The sequence below is a fragment of the Colletotrichum navitas genome, assembly GCF_030913465.1.
Source record: "Colletotrichum navitas strain CBS 125086 chromosome Unknown LY79scaffold_3, whole genome shotgun sequence".
NCBI classification, from domain to species: Eukaryota; Fungi; Ascomycota; class Sordariomycetes; order Glomerellales; family Glomerellaceae; genus Colletotrichum; species Colletotrichum navitas.
This window is the reverse complement of record NW_026850549.1, coordinates 648,167-660,313: the sequence shown is the minus strand read 5'-3', so window position 1 is coordinate 660,313 and position 12,147 is coordinate 648,167. Positions and strand designations below refer to the sequence as shown.

Below are 12,147 nucleotides of genomic sequence, written 5' to 3'. Positions count from 1 at the left end.
GTTGCCTAGATGCACCATGGCACAAGTCCATTAGTGACAGCTCTTTATTAGAAGCGGTTCAATCATGTTTTGTCGGTTTAAGCGCGCATTCAGGAAGCCAAGCATGAGGTGGATGGAACAGCAGATGAAGGAGGCGGCGTATCAAATCAACACGCCCATGAGACAGACAATTGACCCAATGCTGTCTTAAACTTTGGTGAGCACCTACCTACCTGAACATGGGGTGGGGACATGTCCCGCCATAGCACCAACCATGACTGACAGATTTGGTATGTAGGCCCTCTCTGATCTTTTGGGCTCTTCAGTGTGCACCGCGTGGGCAACAGCCGCTGAAGCGAAGTCAATGACTGCGCAGTGACAGCGCTGTTCGGTTGCGCAAGCACGGTGCCTATTGAATAGTGTAGTGCTGTGTTGTCTGACTTTAACAGTTACATGCTAATTAGATATTAGACATCCCGCCGCGTCTGTTCCCTATTGCCTAGCATCAAGCATGGTTGATTGGTCGGTGAAAGATGGCCTTGTAAATTCCTCAACCCTTCCTTACATTCATTACAAGTAACATTGCGCTCTCCCTCTGCCTCTCCCTTCAGTCACACTCTGTAGATGCGACACGCAACTCTAGTCTACACATAGAGCACCCTGATCTCGACATGGGCCCCTTGTTCTGCCTGTGTTTTGTCTTGTCCGACGTGAAAGCAAACCCCCTACCTCCATTCACCTAGCTGCTTTGCTGTCACCATCCTCTTTTCAGCCGCCACGGTTGATGTTCTTGGATACGGCGACTTGAGGCCCTGCTTGCTGCAAGTACCAATTACCACGACCGCATTTCCATGACCTTTGCCGGGCTCGCCATCTGGCTCATTACCTCCCGTTAGATAGCTCTACGGCCACAGGTTCTGGCGATAATCAGCTTCGCACGAAGTCGTTGACGCTCGATCGCTTGACCCGTAGCTGACGAAAGTCGCCAAGTATGGTATCTACACTCCCATTCAACAGGCAATCCATTATCGGGGGGATCATCTTCCTCTTCTTCCTGTGGAGCCTGTCGACTTTCATCCCGTCAACGTCTTCCACAACATCCACACAAATCGTGAGTCCCTAGCCAGCCATCGCCTTCATGGCTATCTGACCCCTAGCCTCGCCAGACACAGGAGCCGGGAGACCAGCCGAACCAGGTGGACGGGAAGCCTGGAAGCACACCTGAATACCCCTCGCCGGACAAGTCGACGCCTGTCCTATCGCCCGAGCTTTCGCTTCCGCCTGGGTACGAAGGCGAAGGGGACAAAACTGCGAACAAAGCCCCCCCGACATCCGCCCAGGGCTCACAACATACTACGAGCGGAGACGCAAGCAAGGCCGAGAGCATTGGCAGGCCTGCCACAGGGCCGAACACACCGCAATCGTCCTCCTCACCCCCGGCCCTAAAAGACTACGGCAGGGCACTGATCCTCTATGCTTTCGCCGAATCCGAGACCGCCCGTGAGAATCTCAAGTTCTTCATCAACCAGGGCCTGCATGATGCCGCCGACTTCATTTTCATTCTCAACGGAGAGACGAGCGTGGGGGCAATCATTCCGCAAAAGAATAACATCAGAGTCATCAGCCGTCCCAATACCTGCTTCGATCTTGGCGCGTATGGCGAAGTCCTCCGCAAGGACGACTTGTACAAGAAGTACAAGCGCTTTATCACACTGAACGCGAGCATCCGTGGCCCGTTCCTCCCTCACTGGGCGCAATCATGCTGGAGCGACCTGTATCTTGGGCGTCTTACGGACACGGTCAAGGTAAGACTGACGTGCCATGTCTTCCAATCGCAGCCTCGTACTGACGTCGACACCAGTTGGTCGGTATGACGGCAAACTGCTGGCCCCGGTTCCACGTCCAGTCCATGATCTGGGCCACGGACGAAGTGGGCATCGAACTGCTCCTCAACCCCCCTCCAGGCTCATCGACAAAGGATGACTTTGGCACCGAAAACGACGCCGTCGGTATGGGCGGCTGCTACGATGGTTGGAACCAAGCAGTGCATGCTGAGGTTGGCACTACTACCATCTTTCTGAAGCAAGGCTACAAGGTCGACCTGATGATGGCAGCGTTCCAGAAGTCAAAGAACTACATCGAGGAGTGCGATACGTCGCAGAACGGCGACGTTCTCTGGAACGGCAAATACTTCGGCACAAACGTCCATCCATACGAGACTATATTCATCAAAGCCAATCGGGATATCGACCCGACGCTAATCGAACACCTGACGATGTGGCAGCAAGCATCAGGCTTCAACAGCTACTCCGTTTGCAAGGCAACATCCTGACAGGACGAATATCGTCTTGTGCGGGTGGACGCTTGGCCGAGCTTTTGGCGCTTCGGAATACTGAGGTTTATTTTGCTTCTGCTGTTTTTATGTACCAAGACACCGTACTAATACATGGCGTTATTGGAAAGCAGGTGGCCTGATGCTTTGCCCGAGGCCGTGTTTTGACGCGTGACAATGCAGAACATATACCCTGTTTCCTAAGTAGCTCCATCGTGCCGCAGCTGTTGATCAGTGTGACCCTATTGTGAAGACGCATTTACGACTAATCCCTGAACTGCCAGCCTGACTGTCTCACGGGTGCTATTTTCTTTGCAATGGCCGGGGGTCAACATTCACCAGCGGCTATTCAGGGTAATTCATGCAATCCGTGACAGTTTTCAACTGTGCTTTAAAAGGTACAGGCTCTAAAGCTTCAGATTCTCCCGAGTCCGAGGTTTCATCGCTCGCTCCCTTTCAGCCACCCTCCAGTGTTGCACCGGCTCAATGACCCCCAGACGGAAAAATTTGATGACGGACGACCGCGTCGACGGCAGCTGCGACAAGACCAAATGAGGAGTTTTGGCATCCCCAAAGTTTGTATAAATGTGACCCTTCTCTTGGCCAGTATGTGGTTCATTGTAACCGCTTTTTGGGCCGCATCTCACAGTTTTTAGCCCCCCCCTCCCCATTAATGAGCCAACTTCTGCAGTAGCATATCAATAATATCGATACAGGCACACTAACACAGACATTTGGCAGACATCTATTACTCACGCGATCGGAGGTTCCGGGTTCAGCGGAGGGCGAGGTCGGAGGCGGAGCCAAGATCTGTTTGGATCAAGACAGCATTCCGAATGAGACGAAGGTCGAGGGCTGGTTCACAGTTCTGGAAGAGGGCCCAGTAACGCACACTACGACCGCACTGCGGATAAACAAGACAGGTATTAGGGTCTGCATCTGGAAGGTATGCTCTGGGGACGAGATATCTATATACGGCCCAGGCAAGTTTTCGTTCACTTCATCAATGGGCACACATTTCGGCCCATAGGGGCTACGTCTCAGAAACCAACAAGGCGGTATACCTGAAGATGGTACTTGGAATAAGAATTTATTAAGTATTTCCTTGCTAACCCTAAGCAATCACTTGCATTCAGAGACGACGTCTTGTCCAGCAGCAACCGCCTTCTGGAGGGAATCTCCTGCCTTCTTTACTGCGTCATCGGTCCTACACATCCATAGTTAGCATTTGCCGCGCAGTCTTGTGCGAGCTTGTTGGAGAAAGACGTACTGGTCGCCTCCTTGCAGAGCCGTGTCGGTTGCTTGGAGTCCGGCAGCCACGGCGTCGCGGTCCTCCGCCGCCGCTTTTTCGCCGGTGAGCAGAGCGCTCGCAATGTTGCTGATCCCGTCGTTGGCCTGCTTGAGGCCGGCCGCCGCGGCGTCCTTGACGGCCGGGTCCTGGATATCGCCGACGCTGTTCTTGGTCGACGAGATGGCGCCCACGATCTTCAAGCGGGCGAGGTTGCAGCTGAGGTTGCCAATTTGACGGGGCTCAATGGCACCTAAAGGACGTGTTAATACCAGCGTTATAATGCTCTGTTTGGGGACTACTTGCGAGCTTCGGTGAGAGCGGCGGCCGCTACAAGGAGGAAAGCGAAGACCTGGCTGGCGTACATCTTGTGGAGTGAATAGCGGGCGGGTGGGTATAAGGAAACTGCGTTTATTAGACGATGGATAGAAGAAAAGGCCAACCAGGGCTCTGAGAAAACAAATAAACAAGTAAAGAAAATAAGTTGGATGCAGCTGTCAGAAAGAGATGGGATGGCGTGGAAACAGTTCAGATGGGCTCGTAACGGAATAGACTCGCTTCTTATTCACAACCTTGGGACGACAAGACCCTGGCGAGTTGGATAGGCACTAAACTTGCAACCGCCCTGTCACATCCTCTGCTACGCGGAGCCGCGCCGTCCTGTGCTGCGACCGCAGCTATTACGAGGTAGTATTTAGTGCTTTAAAAGAAGTGGAATTCCTATATCTACTATGTATGCTTACTCGAGTGGAACCCGCTAGGGTGACGGTTTCACAATGCTGAAGGGTGTTAGAAACCGCCTCGCGTCTGGCTGGATCTATGGTTGATAGTAACCTCCTCTCATAAGCCTCCTCGCTGGGAGGACTACGACCTTGAAATGCAAAAAAACGTGACGTTGCTCTCGCCTGTTCTTGCATCGCTTCGTAGCCTGTTTCACTGCCATGTGCCCCATCATGAGGTTGGCGCACAGATCGTTCGACACCTTCGCAGGCTGTGCCCTCTGCTGCTGTCGGATCCGAAAAGGGGCATGAGCAGGATTGCGGCAGGGGTGATTGCGGATACCTACCGAGGTGTATTGTTTCCTGAGAACGCCGCTACCAAGCTGAAGTTGGAGAGCGCGCCGTGCCCGCTTAGCGCAGCCAGAGACCACTGCCTAGAAAGAGGACGACTAGTTCCCCAGAGACAATACAAAAAAAAACTTTTACATACGATAGAGAACTATCTTTGATGATACCCGTTGCTTGTTTTGTGATACGATCTATATACGCCGAGACTAAATAAAGGTCAAGAGATCTTGAAGGGCAGGGCAACGCGACTTATTTCTCCGCCGTTTCGATGGCTTGTCAGGGGGTTGCGCAGGAGGACGCAAGGGCAATCCCGTTAGCGAACCTTGTCGTCTATTCTGGTCATTCCTGCACCAGCCATAGGCAGTCGGTCTTATAGAGTTATCGGTGCCAGATACGGAGTACTATTGGCCCATCCGGCGACTCGTGCATGCATACTTTCCGCTTGGCACAGGTTGTCATCGCAACATCTCAAACGTAACCCAGCCCGGGGGGTTAGAACCTCCGATATCTAAAGACAGAATAATCCAAATTCCTATCCCTTCTCTGTTGCCGCGGGACCAATGCTACCGGCCTCCGAGAGTATACACCCTATCTACATCATATAGGTATTAGCCCCGGTATCAGCTCTGCGGGGAGAGCGGTAGCGAGGTCAACGCAGAGTGGCTGAGGAGCGTGCTCAACGAAAGGGACTGGGTCGCATCGATTTTCCTGATGTGGACTCACGCCAACGGCGTCGAATGTGTACATGGGAACCTAGAGCAGCGTAGTATCGTAGGGTTACCAGGCAAGGAGCCTGCGCTGGGGGAGAGCCGGGGTGCGCGCGTGCGGATTCAAGACTAGGAAAGGAGAAAGGAAGGAAGCTGGGAATCGAGAAGCCCCTATCCCCCGAAGGAGAGGCGTCGGCCCTCTCGCAAAAAACCTGTGCATCTACGCGTTCCCTGGCCGAGGATCTACCTGCGGGCTGCGGGAGATGGGTGTCAGGGACTCAGGGTGAGTAGTAGGCCAGCGTCCCAAGTGGTGGCCCTCTTCGGCGTCTCCGCCACCTCGGGTTTCATTACCTAAAAAAAAAGAAAAACAAGAGGGAACGGGCCTGGATTCCCATGACGCTTCGCCGACCCTGTCTATCACCACCCGGCCAAGGACAGGCATGCCACAGAGGAGGACGACGATCACGGCGATGGAGGTGCAACGGAGTCTCTAAAGGAAGGCCCGGCGTCCGAGTCTACCTGGTTGAGAGGATTCCTACGAGACGCCGGGCCGCCGTTCCTTACGTCTTATTGACTGAAAAGTTCACCTTTAAATCAACTGGAGCCTAGCAAACAAGATACATAATCGTGGCACGTTCGACTCGAGATAAAAGACAGTTGCGAAACCATGCGAATTGAAACGCCGGGTATTGCAGCCATTAAACACGCCTGCTCATGCAAGTGTACCGTAACGTGTACATGTAGATAGTGAATGCGTCTAGTCAACCTCTCCCCCGTATTCCTTAAATCCTCCACTCGTTTAGCTTATCCTGAGGCGTGACAAAAGGCTCATTGATCCTCTTGATGGCGAACTCGCTGCAAAGAATACTGCAAAACTGTTAGCACAAAATCCTGCATAGAAGCAAAGGGGCCCCTTACCACGCCGACGCCACCAGCGAGTCCAACTCTGCAATCATGGCCTCCCTCTTCGCTCCGCTGACCAAGCCCTTACTGATTTGTACCTGAAGTTCCCGAATTCTCTTGCTTGTGCCTACGCCGGCCTGCTCCAGAACTCTCTTCCCCAAGCAGTCTGAATGGAAAGAGTGCTGGCAGGGGAAGACAAAAAACTGCCTGCTGAGGAGCGGTAGGCCGCACACGTAGCATTTCTCGCCAGGCTCAACAATGGCATAGCGGTGATCCAGCGCGGCAATGTCGACCTTGATGTTCGTCGCCGTCTGGGAGGACTCGTCCATCTCTTTCTTCAGCCCGTCGATGTTGCGACTGTAGTCCTCCAGAGCGGTGCAGATTTCCTCCTTGAAGTCGTCAATGACTACAAAGTCGGGAAAGAAAGGAATGAGGTCCTCGATTTTGAGAAGATCGCACCGTTTGAGGAAGTCGATGGCCGTCTTTATGCCGTTTGACTGAGATATCACCTTGCGGGCGACTGCGAGCCAGAGTTTCTTCCGCAAGGGCGGGTTCGACATTGGCCGGTCTGCGATCACGGACGCCAAATCCACCTCGTTGTGAGAAAGCGCTAGATCGACGGCCTGGAGGTACTGGCCCATGCTGGTGTAGATATGTACACATGACAACGTCCGGTGATGCTGAATGCATAACCGAAGAGCAAAATCAGGGTCAAAATTTGGCTCGTCTCCCTGCGACTCCAGGTATGACAGCAATCCGGCCTCGTCTTTGGAACTCTGGGCGTAGATAGAGACTAGCGTGTTGTGCACCGCCGAGTCCTTTGCATTGAGTTGGTTGATGACGTACTGCAGATATCTAACGGCTTGGTTCTGTGCTGGGCTCCCATCGAAATTGCGGTTGTACTCCAGCAGTGCAGGTATCAGCTTGCGGGGCTTCAGATCGGAATGACGCATCAAGATCTCAACCAGATCCGAGGCAACGTGCGTCATAAGCACAGTGCTATACCGGTAGAAGACCTCTGGGTCGGTCTGCTTCTTCAAAACCGTCAACGCCTCAGGCCATCTCTCGCGCTGAACCCAGTATGAAAGAACGTAGTTGTAGTCGTTGACGGCGTTGGCGAAATACAACAATTCTTGTTCCCGACCGTGACTGCTAATAACGTCGTATACTGTGCGTCGGTCAAGGTCGTACTTGTACTTATTGACAAAATCTTGGAACTCGTCCTGAACGACACGGAGCTGCTCCCTCGACTGTGCGGGATTGAGGCCGTCGGCCAATTCAGCCTGTGTGATGATGGTGTCGTCTAGGGTGTTGAGTCTCGCCATAAAGATCTCCACTAGCCAACTTGCTATCATGATCCTCTGCATGACTGAGACCTTCTTCAACGTACCCAACTTGGCCAGAAGATATTTCCTCAGAGCATCGGGTTCGGCATTGTCGATGAACGTAAGAGCCACCTCTTCGAATGGTTTGTTGCTGCGTCCGTACACCGAGGCGGCCTCCATGAAGTGCCGCTTCGCGACAAGGTTGTCGCCGTATGCGGTGGCGACTGCTTCCCTTTGTGCCGGCGTCTTTGCGTGCTGCAACGCCGAGTCGAACTGTTGCAGCTTGAGCATAATCTGCCAGATGTTACGATCCTCGTCCCTTACAACAACCTCGAAGATTTCCTGGGCGGTGAACATCCAGAATGTGTTCTTTTGCAGGTCCACAGACAGGCTCACTGCCTTCTGCCCCGGCTCCAGGACGATTTGGTCATACACCACCTCCCCGGTCAGGCGGTTGGTGGCAACCACGCGGCCGCCAATAAGGCTGACAATATGCCATTGCGTCAGCGCAATGGCGTCAATGTAATCCAACGTGGGGTTCCGTTTGTTCGACGTGTTGGACGGGCCAAGCTGTGAACGAGGGAGCATGTTCGATTCGTTAAAAATCTTGTTGCCCTCCGCGCTAGAAGCGAGCTGTCCATGGAATACGCCTTGAGAAGACAGCCACGCGTAGGCTCTCTCATGCGACTCGTCCTCGTAGGGGTTCTGGTCGGGCGGGTCCGGCGAGACCACCAGCGCTGATGTCGCAGCGCCAGACGAGCGCGACAGTTCGTGTATCGTCGGCTGTTCCGACTCGAACAGCTTCGTGAAAATGGAGCCACCACTGTCGTGCCCGTTGCCAACCTTGCCAGCCAAGTGAAATAGCCGACTGTGTGTTGCAATCACCACCCGTCGCATATCCGGGCGCCCGGGCAGCGTGTCCGCCCAGAGCCCTGTGATCGGTCCATCGGGCAGCTTGTGTAGGTTCTTGAGCTTGATATCCTTTTTGTAAAACTCCGAGGTCGTCTCAATGAAGGCCTCGTAGATGTTGCCGTCGGCGGCACCAAGAAGTATCTCTCGAGTCGATGCCGTCGGCAGCGAAGGGTTCCAGGCGACGCTCTCAATCGAGACGCCTCGTAACCGGGTCAGGGCTCGGGGATGTTTGTGCTGGGAGTGGAGGTAGTAGTTCTCGCCGAGAGCCGTGCAAATAAGAAGGTGGGAGGCAGTCGGATCGAGAAACATGCGGCGGATAACGCCGATTTCGCCGGGCTTCTTCGGGAGGTCAATGTCTGGATTTGCACCGAGGTTAGTGATGGTTTCTCGCGAGAATGTTACAGACGCAGCCGCAGATGGCGGCCAGCCACCACGCACCATCAATGTCTTCGGGTCTGTTCAGGTCAATGCGCAGGATGCGGCCGTTGGAAAGCGCCAGAACGAGAACGTTGTTCGCTACCTGGGCGGCGACGAAGTCGGCGGCGATGGAGAACTGCAGCTGGACTCGCTCGACGACGAACATGGGCAACGCGGTGTCGTCGAGGTCGAGCACCCCGTTGCCGGCGGCAAAGCCGTCGGATGGGTTCAGGGCCATGATGTTTATTTGGGGCGAGGTCATGCGGTCATTGTCGCTCGAATTCTGGGTCTTTACGAGTGTCGCTGAGGTCGCCCGCTGCGGTTGCGCATGGAATGCAGCTCGTCGGAGGCTGGTAATGCTGGGTGTTGATCGGTCGCTGTTGGATAGAAGATGGATGACATGGGCAGGGAGCTCGGCCGGGCCCCCCACTAGAACCAACCTGGCAGATGGAGCTACAGCCCGGTACGTACCGGAAGCCGTCGCCGAGCTTTGATTTTTGTCCAAGTTTACTCTTGACCGCATGTCGAGGTTTTACACATCTACATAGTCTGGCAAGGAGCACACCTGGATCACAGCAAGAGACAGGCAGTCTTTTCAGGTAGAATTCTTGAATATCCCCTGGCTAAGGTATTTGCATTGTGCCATGGTGTAGCACGAATGTGCCATCCGTCCCCACAGGGATTTGTCTACCTTTTCTCGGCGCACAGTATCAGAGTTAACCATCTTAATGGTGAGTTTTTTACAGCTCCATATGATGTTGTAGAAGGAATAAAAAATATGTAGAAGATGTGCAAATTGAGGTCGCTGGAAATAAGACCAGCAATCTTCCGCCGGCGTAGGTAAGTGCGATACATGCAGTTAATATGAAGATAAATCGTGCTCTGGCCCGGGCTGTTCATCACCCGGCTAGAAAATTACTAATTCCTCCTTCTCGAGGTTATTTCACGCTCAAACTGTCGTCTCGACAGCGGAGTCTTGAGCGTCCTCATCGGCTTGATGCCTGCTGTGGCTACCCTCCCTCGCCGTATCGTCCGTCTCGTCCGCGTCCTCGGTAGGTCTCGGATAGACGCTTGGCGGCGTTGCCGCATTCAGTGGCTTCCTACCGACCAGGACGCGGGCCTTGACAATCAGTCCGTGCGATTTGACAGGGTCTCTTGCTAGACGGGCCATCTCTTTGGCGACATTGTGGCATGCCGTCTTGACGTGCTCTGGATCCCATCCCATGTGCTTCGTAAGTGGGCGTAGGCATTCGGCCTCCAGTCCATCGATGCAGGCAATCAGCCACAGCTTGCCTTCGCTGGCCTCGATATTGATGGGAATCGTGTGTTCCGTAAGCTTAATGTCCGTAAAGCCGGCATCCGTTAACAGTTTCGGGTTCATGTGGGAGACGCCTCTTGCGCGCCCGGACTTGATGCCCGCGAGGGTCAGGTCCCTCGACAGTGCGTGAATCTCGGAAGTAGGGGGGAATTCTGAGAGGAACTTTTTGAACCCTTGTTGATCATCCCATTCCAGCATCTCAATCCAGCCGCCAGGCCGAAGGACCTTGAAAGCTTCCTTGTAGACAAAACTCCAGTCCGTAAATGCCGCCATCACGTGGCGGAAGTGCACAAGGTCAAACGAGTCGAGTTCGCGCTCCCACTCCAACTCGGCGTCGTCGACCTCGAAGAAACAGTTCATCGGTATTGACGTTGGCGCAAGGGCAGATATGTCTGTACCAATGACCTCGCAGTTGGGGAACTCATCGGCCATGCCAATGGCCCATTCGCCGATACCCGTGCCGACATCCAGTATTCTCTGCGGGTTCTCCAGTGGTACCGTGCTGAGCTTGCCGTCAAAAACGTGTAGGTAGACCCGGTGAATCAAGCTCATGCGGCACATTTCCCACTCATCGTTGGGGAGGTGATAATGCGGGCCGCAATACCTCCGACCGTTCTCCCATTGGTAGTCCAACTCTCGCTCCATGAATGACCGGGTTGAAGACCTGCATACATTTCTACCAGTCAACCCGTGTCAAGGGCATACATAGCAGTGCATTGCGAAAACTCACATGTCCTGATGATCGAGCGACGTCATGTAGGGCATCTCGGTGCGATGAGACTCGCTGGGCCGGGGATAATGACCGGGCGCGAAGACGGAGAAGTTGTCATCGTTGTCGTCGTCGTCGACCTCCATACCCTCCTCCTCTTCTTGCGAGTTCCATTCTTCGTCGGCCTCGAGAACACCCTGGGATCCCTCGTTGGAGCTCATGACGCTCGTCATCTCGGTGGCGGTCTCGCTCTCGTGCAGACCGCTCGACTGGCTGCCGCTAGAGTGCGACGCAAGCTCGTCGGTGGTGGACATGCTGGATGTGGCGCCCTGGGCGGGGTCTTGTCTTGTACTGGTTCCCTTCCTCTTCTTAGTGCGCCGCTTCTTGGCCATGGACGGCGGCCGTGACCCGTTGTCTGTGCGACCAGCAGTCAAGGTCCTATCGCAGTCTTCTTGTCTCCTGTTGGCGGTCCCGGAACGTCATATCACGTCCTCGGCGAGAGGGCGGGAACGAAACACCGCGTAAGAATCTTGTTGGCAGGTGGGCAAGAAATGGAAAAATAATGAAAGGGTTGTCGAGGTGGTATTTGCGATAAAGTGGTGTGTGGATTTAGCGAACCCAGGACAGGAAAAGAGCGTAGGCGATTGTGACTATGTGCCAAATTCGGGTCGTCGGTCGGTCGATCGATGGTTCAGTCGTGAAGACTTCGGGGAATCAAGGTATTTTTCGAATCGATAGGTAAATCCGCGCGGCGCAGAAATAAACAATAGAGAAGGCCGAAGAGGAAGAACGACTGCGGTAGAGCGGAGATTGTTGGATGGAAAGACAAGAGAAGTTAAAAAAAAAAAAAAAGAAAGCAAAGAAGAAAAAAGGTTAGGTCCCTGGGCGACAGAGAGACGAGAGAATTAGGAACAGACGTTTTGAGGATAATCAGGCGGCGAGAGGTCACTTTGTTAGTTGGGTACCATAGTAGGCTTAATACCGAACAGGAATGGTTGCACCGGGGGAGTCCTAGTGTGGTTGACTTTTGGCTAGTGCATCTCTCCATCCTGTAGTGAGAGTGCGAGAATCATCCTGACAGGTGCTGGGATGGGATGTGGGAACCGCAGGGACACCAGCGATGGAATAGAAGTGCGAGGGACAGATGGACTGAACTACAGGTACTTGCCTACCCACTTAGGAGATAGAGG

The 12,147-nt window shown here is 53.8% G+C and overlaps 4 protein-coding genes across 4 annotated transcripts; 1 reads left to right on the top strand and 3 right to left on the bottom strand.

Annotated features, from left to right (window-relative positions):
* The first annotated feature begins 578 nt into the window (after nt 1-578).
* On the top strand, nt 579-2,555 carry LY79DRAFT_536771 (uncharacterized protein). The gene is made up of 3 exons (XM_060556627.1): nt 579-1,090; nt 1,146-1,784; nt 1,841-2,555. The coding sequence occupies exons 1-3, from the start codon at nt 971-973 to the stop codon at nt 2,309-2,311; spliced, it is 1,230 nt and encodes a 409-aa protein (XP_060419715.1). The 5' UTR covers nt 579-970; the 3' UTR covers nt 2,312-2,555.
* Nucleotides 2,556-3,340: 785 nt separating this feature from the next.
* Nucleotides 3,341-4,182, bottom strand: LY79DRAFT_206561 (uncharacterized protein). Its single transcript, XM_060551503.1, has 3 exons — nt 3,906-4,182; nt 3,582-3,852; nt 3,341-3,518 (listed from the first exon to the last, which is right to left on the bottom strand). Exons 1-3 carry the CDS (start codon nt 3,964-3,966, stop codon nt 3,434-3,436), a joined length of 417 nt encoding a protein of 138 aa, XP_060419714.1. The 5' UTR covers nt 3,967-4,182; the 3' UTR covers nt 3,341-3,433.
* A 1,694-nt stretch (nt 4,183-5,876) lies between these two features.
* LY79DRAFT_536763 (Pep3/Vps18/deep orange family protein) lies at nt 5,877-9,418 on the bottom strand. The gene is made up of 3 exons (XM_060556626.1): nt 8,952-9,418; nt 6,292-8,869; nt 5,877-6,240 (listed from the first exon to the last, which is right to left on the bottom strand). Exons 1-3 carry the CDS (start codon nt 9,190-9,192, stop codon nt 6,156-6,158), a joined length of 2,904 nt encoding a protein of 967 aa, XP_060419713.1. The 5' UTR covers nt 9,193-9,418; the 3' UTR covers nt 5,877-6,155.
* A 76-nt stretch (nt 9,419-9,494) lies between these two features.
* LY79DRAFT_536760 (methyltransferase domain-containing protein) lies at nt 9,495-11,804 on the bottom strand. The gene is made up of 2 exons (XM_060556625.1): nt 10,979-11,804; nt 9,495-10,912 (listed from the first exon to the last, which is right to left on the bottom strand). Exons 1-2 carry the CDS (start codon nt 11,347-11,349, stop codon nt 9,880-9,882), a joined length of 1,404 nt encoding a protein of 467 aa, XP_060419712.1. The 5' UTR covers nt 11,350-11,804; the 3' UTR covers nt 9,495-9,879.
* Nucleotides 11,805-12,147: the final 343 nt, after the last annotated feature.